Here is a 26,391-nt window from a genome sequence, read left to right as displayed (position 1 = left end):
AATAAATTGATTATTAATACTACATAAGCAGTCAATGAAGTGCAGTGAACGATTCCCTCTTTTCTTTCATTATTAGATTAACATTATAAAACATGATACAGACTGTAATTCTGTATATGTGTATTTATCGGATCAGATGCCCCGTTATATGAACGCACATCGGATGACAGTCAGTGCCAGAAGTGAGAGGAGAAAACGTACAAATACAGATAATTTAAGATAGTATGGAGCATTTTTTTCACGTTAATATATATTTTTCACTGTTTACACTGTCATTGAAAAGATCAGATGTGTGTCACATATGAGCAAATAAATCGGAATTGGGTCATATTTAACTGCCAGTGTAGACGAGGCCTAATATGGACACGATGAAGCCAAAAAGTGAATCCAAACTCCTCCATCTTCCTGACTGAGGGCTTTTTCAGCATTCCACTTAAGGCGTGATTTAAATGTTGCTGGATTAGAGAAGGCAAAATTAATCAAATGTGAAAAAGACAGAAACAGTCAGCAGGAAGAAAAGTGAGAGGGTGTCACTGAGAGAAGCTTCTCTTTGCTTCACTCGGGTTATCTGAAGGAAAGGGAAAACTCTGCAGGGAGGAATAAAATGATTTCTTGTAAATCCTCCAAAAGCCTCTTTTACGATCAACTCAATTAAGCAAACACATTGCAAAGCTACCTCGCTCTGCAACAGGAAGATACGCCATGTGCGTTCCTGGACTTGGCTAACTTATTAACAAGATTTTCGAATTCAATTATGCAGTTTAGCCTCAGCTGAAATGAACACAATCACTTCAGCACTGGTGATCATCCGATGCAATTGTTATTAAGCAGACACTTTATAATCCAAAGTACATTTCTGAGAAACCCTTTTGTGGCGAGGGCACAAAAAATGATGGTTTTGGTGAGGGGTTTGACTAAAACTAATTGCAAATGCCATTTTGAACTATTTTAAATGTTCCTTGCAATGCTCCTGACCATTTCTGGTGGTGCTCGGGTCACCTTACCTCTTCGTTCTCGATATTTAGGGTGGCCAGACGGGATTGAAGCTGCTGGAACCTCAGGAGGAGTTCTCCCTGCACTGGAGGCTGGGCCGTGATCTGACACACCTGAAAACAAACAGACTTTCAATTATAACACAGAAAGCTGACAGTCGGCATTAAAATACATTGGGTCTTTAGTGACCCAAAACGTCATCCACTTATCGCCCAGCTCTACAATAAATGATAGGTAGTCTCGCATAACCAAACATTCAGGCTGAAGGGCTAAAATTTATGGCAGCTTTCATTGGCCAAGGCCCACCCATGAGGCCATTTGACTGACATGTCCAGCAACCAATCACAGTTCGTTTCATTCATCATCACATTTCACGGCGTGGAAATGTCACCACAATAACAGACCGGTGTGTAAAACTCTGACGTATTTTAAAGATTCTATGCCGCAAACTTTAAATATTTCACATACTTTTGAATATCCAGCGTTTAGTTGATCCTGATAAGCGATAATCGTCACAGTTGTAAACACGATGGCTTTCTACTTTAGTGAGGGGGTTTGGTGCCACAGCATCTTTGTTTCCAGGTGGAACATTAAAAAACGCGACACAAACGTCTCCCATAGAATTCAACCAATCCGATAACGACTTCGACATTCCGGAGGTGTTTCCACTTTTGTGTCTATTTCAAGCTCTTTGAAGCAGGATGGATTCTGACTGGCTCAATGTTTTTTCATCGTTCATCAGTTGGGAAAAAAACACTTTGAAAGTGATTCCAACGATATTGTTCCACTGTGCTGTTATCGTTATTGTTGGTGTTGACTCTGCTATTCTTTTAAATTTAGAATGATTTTTTAAACTACATCTTTATTGCAATCATTACAGTTATCATCCTTGTTGTGAACAGCCTTTAGAGAACCTGCTCTAATAGAACAGAGCTCCCTAGAGGAGGAATCTCATATTCAAACAAATAACCAACACCTGGCACAATAATTATAACCAACTCTTATAAAGCAAAACCCCAGTTGGTTTCATTGATCAAGAGAGTACAGACATGACTGCAAAGCAACAGGTTGTAATGTAAACCATGCACAGACATTATATCAGCCAATTAAGGAGGATAAATCCAATAAACACTCTCTCAAAACTGCTTTAGGGCGAGAAATGCAATATGATTTGGTCTCAACGCTCTGAGCTAACACTGCCAGCTGAGACACAATTAAAGGATATGAAGCCATCCTGACAACATATAATTCAGAATTTTATTAAGACGCTTTTCTCCACTCTGTATCCTGTATGATCTCATAAGCTTCAACACGGCTTTAGACAAGATTAGCATTGTCATTTTGACCTTTCTGTTCATCAAAGAATCCTGGAAAAGATGCATCGCCTTATCCACGAAAAAAATATTAAGCAGCTCAAATTATAAAAATGAGTAGCTCTTCAACACTGAATCAGCATATATGAATGATTTCTAAAGGATAATGTGACACTGAAGACTGCATTAATGGACAATGGACCACAAAACCAGACATAAGGGTCTATTTTTCGAAATTTAGATTTATACATCATCTGAAAGCTAAATAAATAAGCTTTCCATGGTTTGTTTTGATAAGACAATATTTGGCTGAGACAGAACTATTTGCTAATCTGGAATCTGAGGGTGCAAAAAAAATCACCTTTAAAGTTGTAAAAATTAAGTTATTAGCAATGCATATTACTAATCAAAAATTCAGTTTGAATATATTTACAGTAGGAAATTTACAAAATATCTTCATGGAACACAATCTTTAATTAATGTCCTAATGATTTTTTGCATAAAAGAATAAATCTATAATTTTGACAGATACAATGCATTTTGGCTATTGCTATCAATATACCAAAGCGACTTAATAACTGGTTTTGTGGTCTAGGGTCACATTTATAGAAATACTTCTACTTTTACTACTACTAGACATACATTTACAGAATTTACAACACAAGTAGTTTCAGAAAACATTAAAAAAAAACTACAGGATAACAGTCAAGAAAATAAACCTCTCAGTTTACATGGTGTTAAGATGTAACTGATCATGTAGCTGCTCCCGTTTTTGTATATACAGTATGTACAGTACGTGGGTGTGTGGCTTTGTAAGGCTTTGTTTAAATCTGACCTCATCTCCCATATGTGGCTGGAACTCAAATTTGACGGGTGGGCAGAAGGCAGTGGGGTACATTTCCATGAAGCGTTGCCGGTCACTACGTGGGTCCAGACTGTCCACTGCGTTCTCAATGATGTCCAGACCCTCGTGACGAGATGTCTCCAGGTTATATTCGGCCGAGAGGTAGGTCCGCAAAGCTCGGTTCAGAGAGGCGTGATATCCCAGATCACAACACTAGACAGGAAAAAAGAGAGGCCAACAGAAGAAAAACGTTACCTCTTAAAGCACAGAAAAAGATTAATAATAGGCAAAGAATCTTTCTAAGTAATATATGATGCATTCAAATGATAAAACGGATGGTGTGTCTTACTTCCCAACAAAGTGAGGAAGATTTTAAGCACAGGTGCAACAAAAAGCAGAGCAAATGACGCACATTACAACTCTATCAATTTTTATTATAATTATTCCCATGCTGCCACAAATATTGATGGATAATGTATTTTAGTTACGCAAGACTATCAACTCTTAAATTAGGTAAATAAGCAGATTTTCTGGCAAGTTGTAATCAATTTGTCATCAATAGTAGACAAAATCTACACAAACTATATTGAACAGTTATTTGCAATTATTTTGAAATCAGCATAAAAGGCACTAACTCATAAATTATGTAAATATGTATAGTTTTCTGGCAAATTGCATCACAATTTTCAATAACAGTACACAAAATCTATACAAAAGTCATTTTTAATTATGAAACATAATTTAAGAGCAGCATTAGCAGTAAGTTAACCGACACATTTTAAGTAAAGTGTAGCAATATTTAAAGTGACAGGACACCTATTGAACAGACAGTTCCTGTGAAGTAAAGTGACAGGTCTTGAATAGACTCAAACCTACAGCCTATCGGTTACCAGGCAAGATCTGTAACCACAAGGCCACTCTCAGCAAACGTCAGGTCTTACTCACAGCTGACATTCCAATCACATTACCACCAATGGTACAGCGTTAAGCAACTGTAGCTTTGGGAATATTTGTGACCCTTTGTCTGACCGTTCATAGATGAACTCATACTGACTGTGCTCTGGTGGTCTGTGTGCTGTCTTTATAAGGCTTTGGACTCTGACTTGTGTTGAACAGCGAGTTCTCCCCCTAGTTGTTCAAGGCTGAGCGTAGTCTGGCAGGAATCTCCATAACTTGATTTTGACTCTGATACTGGAGTCATGGGGAACTGAAATGCAAAAAGATATCCAGGATCATAATATATGAGGGGGTGTCTTTGGGGAGGTTATTTAAGTTCTGACGGTGTGTGTCACTGGAAGATCTGCCAGAACCCGACTCCCAAAGCGTCTGCAAACCTCCAAAGTCCATTTTATTTCATTATTACGATGGCCTGCTCTGTCTGTCAGCCTGCTGATTGTTTTAAGAGATTGAATGCCCTTTTTCATTGAAATGACGTGGTTCCTGTGCCAGAACCCAAATAGAGAGGCAAGTGATGACACAGCCATTTTTATGAACCTGCTTTGGGGTTTTCGGAGCTTGACTTGCATGCTAAAATAACTAAAATAATACAAAATAAAACATACAGTAGTTGACCTAAAAAAAAAAGACTCTCAGACAGCCTGATTAACAGAAAACTGGGTTTTAGGGCTGGGTGCCACTTCCTCGCCATTCATGCAACAAAAAAAAAAAAATGCTTTGACATATTCAGAAGCTGGAGGACATACAGTACCTTAATATAAAAGTAGGACAACAGCAACCTCATGCAAAATAATGGAAACGGGGGTACAAATCCTAATAATGTAATTAATGTAAAAGATCCCCTAGTAATTGAATGAATCATTTTGTATTACACCAGATATAAAAATGCAAAATAAAAGCTTTTTCATTTAGTCCCACTCTTTTGGAAAAGGCCTCTGGTTTCTCCAGCTACGTTTAAACCACCATTATTTTCTTTGCTTATTCTCTACAAAGATAATTTTTTACCACCCCATTCTTCGCAGACGATTAGTTAAGCTCCTTTTGTTAAGCATTTGACAATCAGGCCTTCATAAAACCTATTTAAATAACAGGTTTGTGTGGTTATTTGGAGATATGGATATGAATGCAATTTAACCACGGTGTACTTTTTAAAACATCTCATTGCTGTCAGGCACACCTGCATTTTTAAGTCTCAAGAGCTTATGTTTGAATGCAACGTTGACAGAAATCTCACTGAGGAGTCTATGCATTTCCTCAGATCAAAGCAGGTTTAGACAAAGATGCATATTCAACCAAGAAACCGATGAAAACGGCAGCACTCTTTGTCATATTTAGCTGTCCCAGCAGACCTGAGGTCAGTTTGAAACTATTTATAACTGTCCTACTTGTCACACAAAGTTTCTTCATCAGTGGAAGAAACCCTGAACCTCCTTTATATTCCCCAGAACTTACGTCTATCAAATCAGACAGGTCGTGAATGTAATACTTGAAGATTGAAGCATTAGTGGCTTCGAGCGTCAGCAGGTATTCGTTCCGAGCTTTGATCGACTTCAGCTTGTTCTCAGAGTACTTGGCCTGCCTCTGATGAGAGAGAAAGAGTGGAGAAACGAAACAGACAGAATTTGAGAAATATGCTGAAACATAAATACATGCAAGGTTGCTTTTATCTCTGCATGCAGTCTGTTCTTTCTAGATTTGTTGTGAAGAGACAGCGAATAAATGCTTGCAAAAATAAATCAACAAAAGATAGATAAGCATATAAACAGCAAAAAAAAAATCATTACATAGACCTTTATCGATCTTATATGGTACATCTATGTGGTTACAAAAAATCTTAAAGAACAAGTATTGCTCATTTCCTGTATCAGCAAGGACATTACTTACATTCAGACACACTTAGTCGTTAAACTCAACTGACTGACCATCAGACAGTGACTCATGCTAACTTCCATAATTTAAGCATCCCACAATTTCTTGTTCCAGGAAGAATCCATGGAGAAAACTATTCCCCAGCTGTTAAATCATTTGTCATGTGTTTTAACAGAAAACAGAAATAAGCTGCCATTCCTGTGAAAGCAGGATATTTATTTTAAATTCTGAACTTATTTATGATAATTAAAAATACAATATATATATATATATATATATATATATATATATATATATATATATATATATATATATATATATTGTGACAAATGATAGGGGTTTGTTTAGTTGTCATAAAAAATGGATCCATTAGGCCTTGAGATTGATTCTGACTTGATTCTTAGGACTGAGAGCTTCTTTGGATAGTTTATCGTGAACCCTCAGATGTTATGAACTACCAAACATTATTTCTCATTTACCTTCTCCTTCATCTTCTCCATCTTCTTCACAGAGCTCCGTCTCTGGTGTCTATCCTCTAATCGGATGTGAAACACGGGATCTCCAACACGTCCAATCTGCTTTTCTTCTTGCTTCTCAGCCTCTTTCAGTTTGCTCTCGGCACTGATGCTCTCCGTGTGATACATATGGTAGGTTTTCATCACCTGCAGGACCCAGAGGTCAGAGGTCAAAGTTCAGCTGAGCTCTAGAGAGGTGCAGCAGCTGCTCGTCTCAACCAAAACACTTCCATCCTCCTACTTGACATAAATCCATGCTGTTCTCCTTCACAGAAACTTTCTTTTATGTAAAGCCAAAAAGCACCAATTGAAATGATTTAAGACTAAATATAAATGCATAATGTTTTCTTTAATATAGCTTTGTTTGCATTCAAATTAAAATCAGCACTTTCAAAGAGTAACCTAATGAAACATAATTCTAGCTTCTTAATGGGCTATGATGGCGCTTTTATTTTACCAAGAAAAAAATAATAATTTTACTAGTACTATTAAAGATTGGAACTTTTGTATTTGTAGTACCCGGGTAATTGCAAATAGAATCAGCCGTTTCACCTAATATTTATTTCCTTACTCAACACCTTTCATCAAACCCAAAGCCCTTTTCAGATGCAACGCACATATTGGACTACTAAACCCCAATTATTGGACTACAGTGAAGAAATCCAATTATTGAGATGTGAATGTGCAACATAATGGTAAACGCTGCTGCAGATGCTCTGAGTCACTGTTTTGTTTAAGTGGCAATTAGTCATATCCAGATGAATTTTATAATGAGCATTAGGATGTGACTCAGAACGTATGAGCCTGTACTAGCAAACTAATTATGCCTACGATGTCAAACCCTGCACAAAGAGTGAGCACTTAAATGATGCTAAAAGCTTTGTCACATTGTAATTGATGTATCATCGGCACAGCATGATTGAACACTGCATGCAGCTGATAACTCTCTTTTCCTAGAAATATATAAAATGATGTCAGCTTCTGAGAAAGTAAAAGTTATAATAATACACTGCAATACTGTAACATAAAAAGGGAGTAGTGATGCTGATGCATGTTATGTCGTTGCTAAGACAGCCTTGAATGGTTTTTAGTGCATTGCTATTGAATTTTGGGATGGTAGACCTCTAAATCTCTATGGTACTCTAGCCTCTAGATATGGCCAGTGTTGTTATCATTAACTAAAAACAATTAAAACTGATATGATTAAAAATTGCTTTCAACAATTTAAAGAAAGCTGAAAAAAAATATTATACTAAAACTTAAATTAAAAAAAACTACAATTTCAGAAATGCTGCCAAAGAAACACTAATTTTAAGATGAAGCATTAAAATGAATAATACTAAAAATGAAATAAAATAAAGCTAAAAATATAAAAAAAACAACTGACAATTATTTTTTAAAATAATTTATAAAATAAAAATAAAAAAGGCATTAAAACATACACTAAATCTGAACTAAAAATAGTAGAATATCTATAAATAATATAATAGTATTAATCCTAAAACAATAGTGGATATGGCTCAGATCCATCATTTAATATACATTTAATAGATTTTAATAGGTAGTTTTACAGCCTGTCAGGCAAAAATTGTTAGCACAGCAATCAAGAAACAAAATATATTCCTAGCAAAAAAAAAAAAAAACTAAAGAAATGAAAAGAAATTCAGTCATGCATATTAGGAATGACATAATGGTGAGTAAATAATGCTAGAATTTGTATTTTAAGGTTAACTATCCCTTTAAGGGTAAGGTGTTTGTTTTCTGTCCTCTCATTTTTTTTTCCTGGCTGTCTGACTGTTAGAAATGTACACTAACACTTATTTAGGTAGAAAAAATGAAACCAAAATGTAACAATTTTGTAAATATGAGTTTAATGTTGTGACTTGTGCTCTGTAAGCCTCTTGTGAAGCCTGATGCTAACGCTAAAGCGCTAAGCTCCGCTCATCAGCTTGCCTTCTCCTCAATCAAAGGTGACTGAGCACCAAGCTGATTACAAGGACCCATTCACGATTAGACCTCTGAAGACCAGGTCATTCCAGGCCATAATCACAGTGGCAGTCACGCAGCATTATAATACACAGTACACTAAAACCTCAAAAGGCCTCAAAAGAGAGCTTGACTATAAAACGTGGACCAAACTAAATATTGTTCATAAATATGTACAGTTGGAGCAGCACAGTGCACTGCTGTCCACGACTGTATAATTAGACACATGGCTAGAATGGCAGACCAAACCATGGGCCCCGCTCTCCACTTACTGGTCTGGTACTCTGTTTACATTTCTGCTGGTTTTAGGAGGACCAATTTTAGAGTCACACCAGACCTGTTATTTTACTGGCTGTGGTTGCATGGAGGGTTTCTGATGCAACGGTCCCACAAGAGCGTTTCCCTCCCGAAGGTTAATTCAGGTCAAAAAGGATGATATACTTCTACACTGATCAAAAGGAAGCTGTGTTGTGCAGAACGAATACAAGATCAAACGTAAAAAAGAAATAAATAAATGTGACTGTTTCAAAAAATAAAAAAGAATCTGGGACTAATTTTCTTGATGGTTTATTATGGGCATGAATGGAAAGCCAAATCAAATCGCTTCTAATTGAAACAACTAGGGGTGTACGATAAATATCGGCCGATAATTAATGCGCAAGTCGTCAGTGAAGCCGTTTATCTAATCAGCGGTAAATTTCATCAGGTGCGTGATTTCCCATAGAGCAGCTGTTACTACACAGAGACGTTGTTAACTGACAAGCTGACGTTCATTATTAGCGTGGATTTGTGCAGCTTGTCAGTTAACATTATTATTATTTCGTTGTTTTGGACAGTCACTCATGCCTAAAAACAAAAACTTTTTCAAATCATTTAGTTAAAGTACAAAGCAGCTAAAGTAAATAGATTTAACAGAACAACGCATATTATGCAATGTTGAACTTTGCAAACAAATAAACCCACAAAGGACAAGTCCTCATAGCGGGTGTTTTTTAGACCTGGGAATACATTAGCATCTTATTAAGACCGGAGGGAAAGCAAAGCACACATGAATCTTCCTAACAACTGCGGTGGGCCTGACAGCTGTAATTAAAGTCTGAGAATTAACTATTGATTATGGGTGTAAATACCATAATCTACCAAGGCCAGAGATGAAGATGCATGAAGTATAGGCAGTTTTATGGCTCTTTTACCACAGTACAGCAAGTGCAGCATGAAACTAGAAGTAGAAGTATATGCATAAAATACAAAATATTTCGGTTCTCACAAGAGATTGACTATCACAGCTCACCATACATAGCGGTCAATGAGAGGAGTGTTATTCATTACGGTACTTACCGTGTAGAGCTCGTTGAGGACTTTCATCAAATCCTCTTGCATCTGAAAGGTGATTTCTTTACTCTGAAGAGAGATAAACAAAAAAAAAAGAGGAGGAGTCAGCTATCAAAATGTTTGACAAAATCAAAAAGCTGAAGGCACTGTGTGTTTTTGTTTTATCAGAGATTTGTATGTGGGCACACATTTTTCACACTCAAGGTTTGTAGTTCGACTGTTTGCTTTAACTTTTAGCATCTTATGTGGATTACCTGATCTTTCTGTCTCACAAGCCACTCAAGACTCTCACTAACCCAATTAGATCTCTACTAATCTGATTCCACGAGCCATTCCCAGCATCCCAGTGCTCAAGGGTGTTTCGACCGAATCCTTCTGATACAGCTAGAGCAAGACCTCCAGTCAATCTTGAAAATTCAGAGGCCACAATGTTCTTCAAACTAAATTATACTCTCAATCCATGAATTTGAAAGGAACTGGAGAAGCTATCATCATTTTAGCTTATGTGGTTTTATTTAGGAAATGTCTTTATGGATGCTTTAGGGTGAATCTCATCAATCTTTTAAATTATTTAAGTACAAGAAGTAGATATTTATAATTAATTAATTAATTAATACAGTTGCATTTATGAAGCCACATATGTGTGTGTATATATATTATTTTTTATTATTTTTTCCCCTTCTACAATAACTGTAATGTGGTGATATTACCTTAATAAACCAAAATACATTAAAGGGATAATTAACCCAAAACAATTCTGTCATTAATTACTCACCCTCATGTTGTTCCAAACCTGTAAGTCCTTTGTTCATCTTCAGAACACAATTTTTTTTTTTTTTTTTTTATGAAATCCAAGAGCTTTCTGAGAAAATCAAAATGGCTTGTTAATTGAGACGGTCTAGGTTTTTTGGGGATTTAAAAAAAAAAAAAAGAAGTAAACAGATTTTTATCATTGTAGGGTGGTTGTGTCCACAAACAACTAAGACAAATTTAAATGCAAACACATGTGAAAGTTAATTTTGCATCTGATGTCCCCTTTAATCTGTGTTCCGAAGATGAACGAAGGTTTGGAATGACATTAGGGTGAGGAATTAGTGACAGAATTTTTTTCGGGGGAGAACTATCTCTTTTACATACATCAAGGCTTTAATGCACTTAGCCATTTAGTCTTTTAGACTCAATTTAGTACTTCAGAGAGAAAGACTTTCTATAACATAAATGCTGGGTCACACTCTATTTTAAGGTCTAATTCTTGGTATTGACAAAATATTAACAACGACCTTTCCCTCAATAAACCCCTTATTTGCTGCTTATTACTAGTTAGTAAGGTAGTTATTAAGGGTTGTAGAAAATGGTCAAGCAGAATATGCTTTATAATTAGTTAATAGTTAATAATAAGCATGCTAATAAACAACTAGTTAATAGTGAGAATTGGTCCCTATACTGAAGTGTTATCAAATGTTGAGTATGATGTGAAAGAGACTGTGGCTCTAGCCTTAACAATTTTCTTATGGCCATCTGTTTGCTGTCCACCAGGACTTTGGATATTATAATATATATAATATACTGTGTCATATTTAAAATAAAACTTCCATCTCAAAGACACTTGAATCCACGGATAAAATGTAAAAAAAAAAAAAAAAAAAAAAAAAAAAAAGGACATGCGATATCAACCCTTTCACACTTTCACTCTTCCAGCCATCTAATTTATCTGGAATGCAAGCATAACAGGTCACACGTGTTGTGTGGAGGTTAAGAGTCAAAATAATTTAGCTAAGATCTTCAAACACCCACACTGCTGTTCCACACTCAACCTCTGAAGAGCAATCACGAGAGCCGACAGCTGTGTGTGTACATGTGTGTGCTTCAGCACACCCGCAGGATCTCAGAGGCACACAAGTCTACGCTAAATGCTAAGTTCATCATCCGTGACTCATCGTACAGTACCAGCAGCATCCAGGCATGCAGATCTGAACAGGCCTGGAGAGATTATTCATGTGACATGCCAAAGCTCTGCCTTTAATCAGGCTTCCTCTCAGGCTCATCTAGCACCAGCCAGTTCTGCCTTTTACATAACTGTTTCCAGCCGATGGTCAAACTGACAACCACGGTTACATGGAGAGTCAGGGTGGCTCAGGATATTTTGGGAGCAATCAAGCAAGTCGGCAATAGAGCAAAGGATTGTGGGAAGCAGGGTTTTGTATCATTCAGAATTGAAATTAGAGTGCCAATTCAATTACTGAAGCTGAATTAAGAAAAACTAAACTAAAATGAAAAAAAGAAATTTGTCACTTTGGATAAAAGTCTCTACTAAATATAGAAAAGTAAATAAATAGTAGATATGTTTCCAAAATCCCTGGCCAAATCAATGTCAGAGATCTTCAACACATTTTTTCAACACACAATAAATGAAATAATTCAAAATGTGTCTTTAAATTTAAATATAAATTTAAAAAAGTTACATCAAATAAAATATATGCCTTGCATGAGTCATAGACTTATATAGAAGCTGTGCCTTTATATGTGACCCTAGACCACAAAACCAGTTATAAGGGTAAATTGTTTTTCAGTTGTTTAGTTGAAATTGAGATGTATACATTACCTGAAAGCTGAATAAATAAGCTTTCAAATGATGTATTGTTTGTTAGGATAGGACAGTATTTGGTCAAAATAAAACTATTTCAAAAACTGAAATCTAAAGGTTGGCAAAAAATCGAAATACTGAGAAAATTGCCTTTAAAGTTGTCCAAATGAATTCTTAGCAATGCATATTACAAATCAAAAACTAAGTTTTTATATATTTATGGTAGGACATTTACTAAATATCTCAATGGAACATGATCTTATCCTAATGATTTTTTAGGCATAAAAGAAAAATCCATAATTTTGACCCATAGAATGTTTTTTCATCTATTCAATATAGCAAAAACAAACAAAAAAAACACCTAGAGATTGGATTTGTGGTCCAGGATCACATAAGTCAAATGAGAAGCTGTTGTAGAACTACTATCTGCTGGCTGACTTGGTTAAGGGCTCTATATATAACCATTACAAGCCTCTTGGTATAGAGGAACACATCTTTCCATTAAAATTAATCTGGCTATAAAAAATGTACAACCTTCAAGGTACAAACATGGGAGGGCTGACAGCACCATGTGTTGGACCCATGATGAAGCCAGTCAAGTCAGAAACAGTGGGGCGTCATACACTTGCCGTGGGCAGCATATTGGTAATAAATTAAGGGTCATTTAACATATGTGACTGTTGTAGACAGCTTTACTACACTGCAAATTAGATCAGGGCTCTTACAGTGTGATTTATGCTCAAAGACTTACATTCAGTATTGCGCGTCTTTGAATCTATAAATAAATTATATGCAATTATTAAAGAGGTATTTCATGTAAAAAGGAACTAGGATTCATCAACTGCTGTCAATCAATGAATTGACAGTAAAACAAACTCTTAGAAATACAGACAGCTCCTCTGAGGGCAACCTCTGTCTAGGTTACAAAAACTACCTTGGATTCCATATGTAACCAAAAAGTGTTTTAAAAATGTTGTATTAATAATGAAAACAAAATACATGTGATAAAATCTACCCAGCCATGATGGAATTCCTCATTGTACATTCTCAAATAGGACATGCAAGCTCTCCAGTGATGCTGAGCTCCATATGAGGTTGGATGCACTTTCTTTTGCATTTAAATGGACAAAGATATAAAAAAAATTAAAATAGCGGTTTTCTATTTTAATTAATTTGAAAATGTAATTTACTTCTGTGATGCAAAGCTGAATTTACAACAGTCATTACTCCAGTCTTTAGTGTGACATGATCCTTCAAAAATCAATCTAATATATTGATTTGCTGCTCAGGAAGATTGCTTATTATTATCATCAATATTTTGATCACAATATTTAGTGATCAATTTAATGAATCCTTGCTAAATATTCAAGTATAAAAATAAAAAAAAAAGATAAAAACGATCTCATTGTAACAACTAAGTCACTTATTTCTACGATTCCACAGAACACTGTAATGATGCACAAATATAAAAATTCTGGCTGATACAAATAATTATTTTCATGTAGCAGCCGATGACCAATAAATGGCAGATATCAAAATTCTATACTATTTTGTCAAAATAAAAAAAAATTAAATCAATTTCAAATGCTAAAAGTGAATTTGGCCATCACAACGGCATCTAAAATGGATATTCATTTTGAGTTTTGCTAAATAATACATTTAACATTGTTTAATTATTAGTTTAAAGATTAAATGTTAGATGACTGCAAATGAAATGAGCATGCATAATATAAAAAAATGTTCCATACTGTATGATACACCTCCAATATTGATCAATATGATAGATACACTTTTAATAAAACATCCTAATATCGGGTGTTCAAATCCATAGCATCAAATATATAAGCAACAGTAATAATAATCACTCGATAACAAGTCTCTTAAGAGACGTTCTTGAGGTCTGCAGCTGTGCCTCGAAGGGCTGAGGTGACAGCAGGGACTTTGCAGTCATGTATGTGTGGCTCATTACTGAAACAATGTTGTGATCAAAGAAAGCGGGGTGCACTGATTACAGGGAAGAGCAGTTTCAACACCCTGAGTGAATGACAGCCCCCCACCAACAACATCGAGCACCCTTAAGCCAAACAACCCACTGCCCTCTCTCTTCTACCACTCTTTGTCAACATAGACAGCAGAGAGCAAGATGCTGTGTGTAAGAGGACGTTTTGTAATATAACTAGTCATTTAAGGGATACAGACATATCGGCTTTGTTTTGAGGTTTTTCTATCAATAGTTTCTGTCATGACTCCTGAGGTCATTAAAGTTCTTCCAGACCATCTCCTCCACTGCACTACAGATGTATTTATCATCCTTGAGTACAAGATAGTCACTCTAAATAAAATAGCTGTGAGGAGCACAGAGAACACCTGGTTCTTTTGTCATAATAGAGTATTTAACCTTGCTTATTATAATGGGAGCTTCCCCTTGTTGCAACATACTTAAGCTCATCTCGTTTCAAACCCTCAAGACCTACACAAAAGTACCATGAAAGTCTCATACTAGTGGTCCATATGACTCTTGGACTACATTTCAAGTGTTCTGATGCCATAAGATTGCATTGTGTGATGAACAGACCCACTTCCCGGATCATTTCGTTCTTGTGAATGAATTGTTTGGACAAGTTTTATGAACTGGATTGCCTTTGAGTCTTTGATATAATTATTTGATAACATCAGCAAATGCTTTTCATGATTTTCTGTGAATAAAGTATTAAATTCTATTCCATTGCCCACTAAATGCTATGGAGGTGCCTTGAGTGACTCATATGGAGTAATGGTTCTCAAAAAAAAAGAAAAGAAAAGGAATAACTTAAAATTATTCAAAATAATTTAACCTATTTCTCTCAAATATTGTTCACTAATCTGTCTAAATCAGTGTTAGTGAGCACTTCTCCTTTGCCAAGATAATCCATTTTCCTCACGGGTGAAGCTCATGAAAAATGGGGGCAAAAACAAAAGTACTGTGTTTATAATTATGTTCAGTGTATATATCTATATACAGGGGTTAAAGCAAAAAAAAAATCCTGAGCCTGAACTTTTTTCGGGGGGCGGGGCAACACATGCAAAGCATGCAATGACTGTGACAACTTTGACATTTGAAAGGATACTATGCCAAAGTTATTTCTTTATTCAAACTGATTTTCTTTTTCATGAATATATGATTGACCTGCAGAATGAAAGCTGTATCATACACTTGGAAAATTATGAAATATATCATCGCTTATCGACACTAGTTGTGTGACAATACACTTAGCTAATGAGATGAGACAGATACAGATACTTGGTTCACTAGAATGCGACAATATTTTAATACTGCTTTTAAGAAGTTTTCAATAAAATGTTTGTCTTTTTATTACAAAAAGTAATTAATCTACTGATTATTTTGTCAACTGAGTAATCCTTTTTTTTTTGTAACACACACAGACCTAAGTGAAAACCAGTTTTAGTATGACTATTTATATATAAACTAACAATGAGATCCTGTGAAAACAAACAATGAAAAATCGTGTCAATTACTAAAATGATAAAAATGGTATGTGGCATGGGCATTGTTATAATGAATACACATTTTTCTAGCTAAGCCAAGTTTTGAGAAGAAATAATAATAATAAAAAAGTGCAAAATTATCCTAAATTATGTGGTCTTTGAACAGTTGTGGAGAATGGGAGGCCTTGAGAATCAAAGAGTTGATAAAGAGCATGAGTCATTTACACCACTTTTATGATACATTATAAACTTATCAAAAAAAAAAAATGTAAATTACAAAAAGAGCTGTGTTTTAGGGAAGAAAGAAATGCATGCTGGTTATGAAAAACAGTAAATAATGACACAACATTCATTTTCCCTTCCACTATCCCTTTAACTATCTCAAAGCCGGTCAGAGTTACTGGTCAAGCCCTTTGAATAACCCTTGTTTGAGACCAAACTTTTACCTCCTACATTCCAGGCTTCTAATTTGCTGTTGTGGTCGTCTCATATGACTAGCATGAATGCCAGCACGTAATCTGTTTGGGAGTTGTCCCCCTTCTGTGGCCTGCGCTGAAGGGACCGCCACGTCATCTCGGTCATGGGGCAGCAGACATCAAACAACAGGCAGGAGGCCATGATTAGAGCTCGGGCTTTAGGAACTTCTCAGAACAGAACCACAGCCCAGAAGCAGAGGTCCCGCATGGCCAGGCACACATCGTAAATCTGACTAGTGAATACAGGCACACAAACAACCCTGAAGAACCACGCAAAACTTTACATGACCCATATTGCTTATGGTTAGGCTAGACCTAATTACACCCAGGTACACTTCAAAAGTCTCTTAAGTCCTCTTTATACAGCAACGGCAACACAGAGGATGCATTTGAAGAAATATACCCAAATGTTTACTGCAGCACAGAAGACAGAGATGTAGTATTCACTTATTTAAAGGGAAAGATCACCCAAAAATTTTTATTTTGTCATTTAATCATCTCATGTTGTTCTAAACATATGACTTTCTTTCTCCTGTGAAAGATATCATGAAAAAAATATAAATAAAATTTAATAAAACAAAATGTTGAATTGAAGACCAGTGGAGACCAAAACTACTTTTGACTCAACAGACATTCATTATATGGTCAAAAACATTTTTATAAATATCTTCTTTTGTGTTCCACAGAAGTAAGTCATAGAAATTTGGACCGACAGGAAGAAGAGTAAACGAAGACAGAATTTCCATTGTTGGGTGAACAATTGCTTTACGAACAGCTTACATTTGCGGTTAAGTTGTTTTTGGAGTCCACCATCCAGAAACATAACAGGAACTGCATGAAAGTAATATAAAATCTAAAGGAATAAAAATAGCTTTCAGAATAGAAGAATAACTAAAAAGGAAAGAGGAATGACAGTAAAACAATGCAAGACAGGAATTGGACATCTAGCTCAACAAAGAGCTTTTTTTGCCAATACACAGATAAAAATAACTGCACATCTTATGACTTAAAATTGAAGCGTCTTGATTTATGCAGGTCGTTATTCTCCAGAATGGCAGGGCATTTTATATCATGTGAATCTTAAAGAATACTTCAAGTTTAGTACAATTTAATTGCCTGCACTTATGGCAAAATGTTGATCACTCTTTTTTTGTGTGTAAATACTATAATGCAATTACAATAGATATAAACAAACAAACAAACAAAAAAATAAAAATGTAATGACAAATGCAAAGTTTGTCAAATGCCATTTGAGCTTGTTTTAGACCTATGAAAATACCTTTAAATTTAAGAGGTTTTTTATTCCACAATTACATGAAAATCAGTTGCGTTTCACAAAGTATAATCATTCATCTACACTAATGTTCAAATGTTTGTGGTCGGCAAGATTTTTTTTGTTTTTGAAAGAAGTCTCTTGTGCTCACCAAGGCTGCATTTATTTGATCAAAAATACTGTAAAATTAACATAATTTTTTATCATTTTAAATAATTTTGTAATTATTTTAATATATTTTAAAATGCCATATACAATATATATATATATATATATATATATATATATATATATATATATATATACACATACATATACATACATACATACATACATACATACATAGAAGGGACAGATCGGTGTGGAATAAAGGTAAACTATGTGAAAAATAATGCGTTTAAAAAAAAGAAGCATGAACACATGTTAGACTGCACCCCATAAACACAATAGTGTAAACTCCCCCTTTAAAAACAAGTCAACTTTGGTTTGACTTTATTTTGAGACTCTTCTGCCAGGACATTTAGAGACAGCACATCTTGGAAATGTAATCGAAAACAGTCCTGACCTTTTTGAGAAGACGTGTGGAGTCTTCACTAATCTGCATGAAGCGCATGATGACGTTGTTCAAATAAATGTCACTCAGTGTCGCATGGTCTTTGCTCTCCCGTCGAACCTGGTTCAGCAACAGGTACCAGCAGTTGACCGGAGACAGGAGATTCTGGTCTTTCCTGCATGTGCGAGAGAAACAGAGATCAAACATAATGAAAGGATCCTGTCTGCGAGCTGTCAGCACCATCTGTGCACTTAACTCAAGAACTGGACAAAACCACAGACAGATCAATCTTCCCAGCACCCGTCAGGTTGTAATTCACGTGGATCTTATTAACATCCCTCTATATAAGCATGCATGATCTGTGGATACTTTGTAGCGTTATTGCACAGCAACTGAACCAAGATTCAGACTTAAAATCAGGATGAAACATCAGTGTTTCTGGGACATATGGGACATTTTTTAAGTTTCTGGGTCAGAACACACTCCAGATCATTATATAGTGATAACAGACCAACTGTACTTTAGCTACTTTAGAAATAAGTTAAATACTATTCAAACTGTTGGGGCCAGTAAGAAATGTAAACTTTATTCACCTTAAACTGTTTAAAAGTGACAGTAAAGACATTGAGTTTATAAAGACTTTGCAAAAGACTTCCATTTCAAATAAATGCCATTATTTTTTTAACTTTCTATTTTATCAAATAATTTTGAAACAAAGCCTTCCACAAAAATTATAAAGCAGCACAACTATTTTCAAAATTCATAAGATGTGTCTTGATCAACAAAGCATTATATTAAAATGATTTCTAAAGGATCATGTGACTCTGAAGATCACAGGAATAAATTACGTTCAAAAATATAATAAGATACAAAACAATCGCAATCTTACGGTTTCATCATCTTTCTTCTGATAAGAAAGTTATCAGCCTAACAAGATAAATACTAGAGCAAAATCACAATATAAAATGTATCTACTACTTTTAATCTGCAATAAAATCGCAGTTTTCTTCTATTCAAAATTCTCCCTCATCTAGTTCTTTGTGTCAGATCCTTGTTCTTCCAAAAGAATGAAGACATAAAATGGCCATTCGACATGGAGAAAATTTTGCATTCTAGAACAGACTCCTAAATATGAGCAACAGTAATAGCAAAGCCTCACAAAAAAAAAAAAAAACAACCCTGAGAAAAAAGAAAAATGTTGCATTCGAGGAGGTGACATTGGCAGTTGACAGATATTTGGATGCAAGTAAGGAAGCACTTTTTTTCAGCGTTTCCCTCCTTAACCCTCCCTGCAAAACAGGCAAAGCGTTTCATCATTGCAGTTGAAGGTCTGCGGCCTGACGGCATCCAATGGAAGTACTGAAAAAACATGCATCCGCACCAGCTGAGCTGATAAATCTTTTAACCTTAACATTGTTCTACAAACACAGGAAATACACTAAATCCACAAGTTCCTGAGATTACAGACATTCATTGGAGTAACTGGGCTGTTTAGAATCAGTCATCTATGTAAGACTGGATTAAATGGTTAATCTAACTGAGCTAAAAGCATAAAGATGCATGGTCACAATATGAACACGCCGGGATTTCAGATTGCAGGGAGAATTATGGGAGCCTATGCAATACTAACTACTTAGTTAAATTAAACATTAGCTAAAATATTGTCCATTTATTAATTTTTTACATTTATCCATTTAGCATATGCTTTTATCCAAAGCAACTTACAGTGCATTCATGCAGTGCATTTCATTGCCTTGTACCTTACATGTGCAATGACAATAAAGTTGAATCTAATCTAATTTAAATTCAGGCCATAATTTGCGATGCTAACACAATGCTCTACCACTGAGTAGCAACATATTATTTTTGCATAGTTTAACTTTAAATATTAAATCAATTAAAACTAAATTAATCAACTACTGTGTGTGTTTGTGTGGATATATATATATATATATATATATATATATATATATATATATATATATATATATTAAAATTACTAAATAAAATTAACAAACTATATTAACTTTCTACACAGATCTATAGTTGAATTTCTAAACAAAAAAAAGACAAAAAACAATCCAAAATACTACAACCTTGGCAAAAATGTAATTGAAAACAGAAACTATAAAAATATAATACAAAATATATAAACAAAAACTATAGCATATAATTTGTCCTAAAATAACACCAGGTGATAGTCGAGAAGTGCTAAGGGACATGGAGCTTTGTGTCTCTGAGGTCAGTGCACTGGAAGCCCAGATTGCAACAGGCTGCAACCATTTACGATACAGCTCCATCACGCAGAGTCACATGGATCGTAGAGTCTATTAGCTCACTGCCATGGTGGGTAAAACAGGAGTGATGATTACTGGAGAGGAAGCGGTCACACTGGGTCATAAGGATCATAAGGCATGATAATGAGTTCATTTGGAAAGCATTTGACTAATCAGAACGGAAACAAAAGCAGCCAGTACTGGGGAGTAGAGAACAGAGAGCCAGCTGCCCCATTAAAAGCTGCAGTTAATCAGTGCTACTGCTCAGACAAGATTAAATAACAAATGGCCTCCAAGTGACCACCTCTCCCTCCAAAGGACGACACAGCAACTAACCCTCCACTATGCTTTGATGCACCACTTTATGCTCTCAAATACTGCACAGAGCAGATTTTGATCATAAAACTTCAAAATGTGCTGAGAGGAGAAAACAGCCAGTGAAGAAAGCTGATGGAATTCAAGGTAAAGGAACAATATGACTAGATCATTTCAAGGGAATTGAAGATTTTAATATGTAGACCGAATGGGAATGAAGGTACATCAAAACCAACTTTAAAGCAATAGTTCACCTTGACTTGTTTTTTTCCTCTCTCTCACATTTCAATCTAAACCCTCATCATGACTTGCTTTTTTCTGTGGAACACACACTATAAAAGATATAGGGAAAGCCATTACAAAACTCCTTCATTTTCAAAGCCAGCATCTTTTATTCATGTTCAACATCCCAGGTGTAAGCAAGTCTATATACAGCGACTACACTGGCACCCAAATGAATTACGCTTGGTTTTCTAAACAAAATGAATGTGTCTCTAATGTGCTAATATCAAAATATCCAGTGGTACAAACACACTGTAGCCAGAGGAACCTCATTCGGTTCTGGTTTAAACATCCCGCAGATCACAAACATTATATTGACAGCTCATCGATTTTGAAGTGCCAGAGCAAACTAGACTGCTTCATTGGAGAGTTTGGCATCCTACAACAAGGTCATCAATGCACATGAAGGTACAATCATGCAGACAACTGAGACCAACCTTACTAGGGCAAAGCATAAATCTAAAAAAAAAAGTGCATTGCAATTCATTTTAGGCATGCAACCAAAAGGAAAAAGGTTCAAACCTGTTGTATGCTAAAAACAAGGCACTTGAATTCAGTTTTCTTAAACTAAATGTATAAAATAATATATAAAAAGGCACTTAAGTTCAGTTTCCTAGGGGAGATGTGTCCTTGTGGAAGGTCTATTTGGCTAAAATGCATCTGCTAAATGATAGATAATAAAAGGAAATCTACTGTCCAAGGAGTGGCAGCTGGATGCTGCATATTATGAAATAATTCCCATCCTGAGTCCAGCAGCCTCCCTGGGCAAACAGTGTGTGATGCCTGTTAGCTAAACAAACACGTGCACTAAACTAAGCACCAGTCGATGTGTCGCCACGACGACAGTGTCATCTGGGAGAAGTTTAACCACACAGCTCACAAAACACTGCATTGTAAGGATGCACATATGTGGATAGAACCAACTAAAATAAATATTATATGAAATCAATAACTATAGGGACAATTTAATATGATAATTGGCATGCACTGTAAGAAAAGTCTGTAATAACAGAGCACAATGTACTATGGTATTATGAATACATTTTTGAGTATTTTGAATTATGTGTTGCATTGTGTTATATTTTATGCTTGAAAGAAATGTCTTTATAATTAACATATAATGTACTGCCAGAAAACCACCAGTACCTGTTCAGTTTTCCTACATATATTTGTAATACTAAATATTATGATATTTACTTCAAATTCATTAAAATATTGATTTATTAAAACACACACTAATAATCAAAAGTCTTGGGTAGGCAAGATTTTATTTGTTGCTTTTGTATAAAGTCTCTTTCAGTAAAAACTAATACTGTCAAACATTTTTACAGTGTAAAATAATGGTTAAATATTTTAAAAGTAATTTATTCCTTTGACTACAAGCTTCATTTTCAGCCGTCATTTCTCCAGTCTTCAGTGTCACATGATGCTTCAGAACTCATTCTGATTCGATGCTCGATAAGCATTTCTTATTATGATCAATGTTGAAAACAGCTGTGCTACTTAATATTTTTGTGAAAACCATTTTTCAGGATTCTTCGATGAATAGAGAGTTCAAAATAACAGCATTTATTTAAAAAAAAGAAAGTTTTTAACAATATAAAAGTCTTTACTGTCATGGTTATCATTACTCTCTAAAATGTCTCTACAGAAGTCACAAATCAAATCTTCACTTCATACCAAAAAAAAGAGACTCTGAAATGGAAACTTTGGGTTAGGAGCTAACCAGGTTCAAACAAACACTAGTTATACATTACTAAACCTTTAGGCCTGATCCATCACACTTAGCTCTGAGTCACCCGAGATGCTCCTAGTGCCAGTGAGAAGATTGATTCTGTAACTACAATCCCACAGGAAGAGTAAACTGTGTTTCTTGACAAATAGTTGCTTAATCTTTCCTCTCACTGGTTTTGCAGAATTCAGCTGACCACAAGTACCCGCCACCTTCAGCGAAGGGGTAAAACACACCCTCTGCTTTGGCTCAGCTGGCCTCATCTTGACGCCATTGGTCAGACATCGGGCCAGACCTCTGGACTACGGAATAAAATCGGATACAATCACAGACCATGGTCTGGACCTCTTTACAGAAGCCCTGTGGTTACAAAATAGTCCAAGTTTAGCTAAGAGACCTGGTAAAGTGACTTGAAATGGTTTAGAAAGTAGCCTTTCAGTTACTTACAGATATATATAATGCTAATTCATCCGGCACACAGCTGATCTAGGCTGGGTTTAGAACTCGCCACCCAGCTAACATCAGCACTTTATAGTTTTTTAATCTCCAAAAGACAAAGAATGAGCAATTTGCGTCACATCACACTGTAATCTGGAGCCTTCTTTACTTCTGCATCTGTGAACTGGCAAGTTTAAGTCCTTTTCTTTCAGAAAATGTTAGTGAATTGTGTCAAGTAGCTTATTCTGCTCTCAAACCGACAGGCCACATAAACCACAAGCGCCAAGACCGAGATTCTCCATTGCCTCCAGTTTTGCTCACAGCTGCTGGACTCATTTAGGGCTCTTAAACCAGCATTTGGTCTGTCTATTTACAGAAGTGAAAAGCAAACACACAATAACCTGAGTTGTACCCACGGTTTCTCAACCAACTTTATATAGATGTCGATAGTCTTTTCCAGCCAGTGACTCTACTGGCATAATGAGACCATGATCATGGTTCGTGCCTGTCACAGTGCACTACACTGGGAATAAATCAGCAGGAAAACATGTGTGACAAGTAATGGTTAAGAAAAAAGGACTCATTAAAATGTCATTCTGAGACGTATATATTTTACTAAATGAAACTGATAAGAAATCTTCACACAAATGTATACACAAATATATAATACTTAATTTTCAATTCCGATACTTATTTAAAAAATTTAGATTGGAAATGAAAAGTGTAGCATAAAATATAAATTCTGTCATTTAAAAATGTAAAATAAAAAAATATAGGATAACTTCATATTTCCCTTTCAACATGATTACATATGTTGAATAAAAGACAGCATCATTTAAAAAAATCGTTCATGTGACACACATAGCAATTTAGGAGAAGTCAAAGTGTCAATCTTACAATAAAAAAACCTTTAGACCGTAATAATAATGGTGTGGGTAAGTGATTAAAGAGCTGGGCCAGAGTACAAGAAGTTGTAGATTCAACCCACAAAAGAGTTGCAAGTATTAATCATTCATATAACACACTCACTTATATTGCTGATGGTCCTTGGTACTCCTGGTCTTGGCCATGAAGCGTTCGGCGAGCTTCTCCAGGTTGCGTGAGTACTCCGTCTCGATCTCTGACTTCTTGCGGAAGAAGTCCTGGAGGTCCTGAAGGAGCTGGACCCTCATGTCTGTCTGCTGCTCCAGACATTTCTGCTGTTCCACCAGTTGGGCTCGAATCTCTGAACAAAAACCAAACATGGTTTGTTGTAAGAGTCTCTCAATAGAAATCACGAATGGACTGTAGAATAATTATCATTTCATTATAAACTTCAATGGTGTTCTGGAAACCTCTTGCAAGCAGCTCAACGAAGGCAGGCAAAAAATTTAAAAATGGCCAGCAATATATCTTCTATAAATAAAGCATTCAGATTTGCCCTGGGCTAGTTTCATTGTGCCATATCAGCAATACTACAGTAATCCAGGATCATCAGGTGTAGCAGGTAATACCCTTATGCTGCATTTCATCACAGACAGAATGAGGAACGGTCCCAGAAACTAACCTAATGGCTCTCTAAAGCCGATGTTTGTACAGCACTTTTTTTTGTTGCCAAAATTCTGGTTTCCTCATGTGATTGTCCCCTTGCCCCTTGACATCAGGGCGTGACGTGTAATGTACGAGTCGAAAACGCTAGGCAAGTTATACTTTCACTGAAGCAAGCAAACGATCTCAGCGTCAGCGCGGAAAGTGAGGAACTAACTGATCTCTGCTTCATTACAGTTTGCACATATTTTTTTGTTGCGAACGTTGATCTTTTTTCAAAACAGCCGGAAAAGAGTTGCGCAATAACGTGCATCATCACTTCGACACGGCATTAGATCTGGCTTTTGTTCAAACAGCGCTTGTCCCGGGTCAAACCCGGCAATGTTACTAGGTCCCCGACCTGGGTTCAATGCCGGAATCAATCCCGGGATGTGGTTGCTTTCACACAGAAGGCGACCCGGCAATGTTCTGGCAATATGCCAGGTCTAACGTGCAGTGTGAAGGGGGCTCGTGATTACAAAGAGCATTCCTGGTCCAGTGAGGTCATGTGTATGGTAAACATCTGCATGGAGTCAGTGTGCTGAAGCATGTGTGAGACTGTGTGTCAGGATCAAAGCCCTTTGATCCACTTCAAACAGAGAGATAGATGTGAGCACCTGTGAGCCATCTTATACTGCACAAACAAGACCTGAAGGTGGAATCCAAGCTAATCAGCCCTCTGCTGTCTGTCTCAACAGTTAGCTTCAACAATTTCAGCACTCACAGGTGGGTTACAAAGATAGCAAATGATCAGGTCCAGGATGAGCGTATAGCAGAGATTGCATACTTTTCTTTAAAGGGGGGGGGGGGGGGTGAAATGCTATTTCATGCATACTGAGTTTTTTTACACTGTTAAAGAGATGGATTCCCATGATAAACATGGACAAAGTTTCAAAAATTAAGTTGTACAACTTAATTTTTCCGGTTTGTCACAAGTTTCGGAAAGTTTTTTTCGAGTATGGGTCTGTGTGACGTTAGATGGGGCGGAATTTCCTTATATGGTGCGCGCTCCCGTAGAGCAGAGCAGAAACATTCACTGATCAGAGCGAGAGCGAAATGTCACAAAAGAAGTGTGTTTTTGGTTTCCAGGGCAAGACAACCCTGCACAGATTACCAAAAGAGAAACAGTTTTAAGGGACCAGTGGATGGAGTTTATTTTTAAAGAGCATCAACGGAGCTGTGCAAGTGTTTGTTCCCTGCATTTCGAAGATGCTTGTTTTACAAACAAGGCCCAGTTTGACGACGGATTTGCACATCGTTTATTTCTTAAGGATAATGCAGTCCCAACGAAAAAGGGTCACGATCGTGTGTTGGAACCGCAGGCGGTGAGTAAAACTGCTTCAAATATCTCTGTGTTGTTAACTTAGCTATCGGCGCGTAAGCACATCAAGTAAACAACATGCGATGTTGTCATCAAACTGCACTTCCCACATGTACACCTTAAAAAAAAATAAAAAATAAAAAGACGACATAAAGTGGAACTTAGTCATTTTCCAAAACCGCTAAGCAAATATATACAGTTTCAATACGTACTACATAGAGACGTCCTGCTGTAGTCGTTGCTGCTGATCTTGTTAAATTTCAGCCTCTGGATCTGATTC

General features: G+C 36.1%; 1 protein-coding gene across 3 annotated transcripts in view; it reads right to left on the bottom strand.

Annotated features, from left to right (window-relative positions):
• LOC113070574 (SLIT-ROBO Rho GTPase-activating protein 1-like) overlaps nucleotides 1–24,483 on the bottom strand; it is a 57,094-nt gene extending 32,611 nt beyond the window's left edge. For all 3 annotated transcript variants that reach the window (XM_026243973.1, XM_026243974.1, XM_026243975.1), the window contains exons 1-7: nucleotides 24,254–24,483; nucleotides 18,194–18,356; nucleotides 9,816–9,878; nucleotides 6,456–6,638; nucleotides 5,560–5,688; nucleotides 3,142–3,363; nucleotides 1,005–1,106 (exon numbers count right to left, since the gene is read on the bottom strand). In XM_026243973.1, the coding sequence (XP_026099758.1) occupies nucleotides 1,005–1,106; nucleotides 3,142–3,363; nucleotides 5,560–5,688; nucleotides 6,456–6,638; nucleotides 9,816–9,878; nucleotides 18,194–18,356; nucleotides 24,254–24,468 (1,077 nt within the window). In that variant the 5' untranslated portion in view covers nucleotides 24,469–24,483. The remainder of the gene's footprint in view (nucleotides 1–1,004; nucleotides 1,107–3,141; nucleotides 3,364–5,559; nucleotides 5,689–6,455; nucleotides 6,639–9,815; nucleotides 9,879–18,193; nucleotides 18,357–24,253) is intronic.
• Between the last annotated feature and the right edge of the window lie 1,908 nt (nucleotides 24,484–26,391).

Source organism: Carassius auratus, unplaced genomic scaffold, assembly GCF_003368295.1.
Source record: "Carassius auratus strain Wakin unplaced genomic scaffold, ASM336829v1 scaf_tig00004577, whole genome shotgun sequence".
Taxonomy (NCBI): Eukaryota; Metazoa; Chordata; class Actinopteri; order Cypriniformes; family Cyprinidae; genus Carassius; species Carassius auratus.
This window is presented reverse-complemented; position numbering and strand designations above follow the sequence as displayed.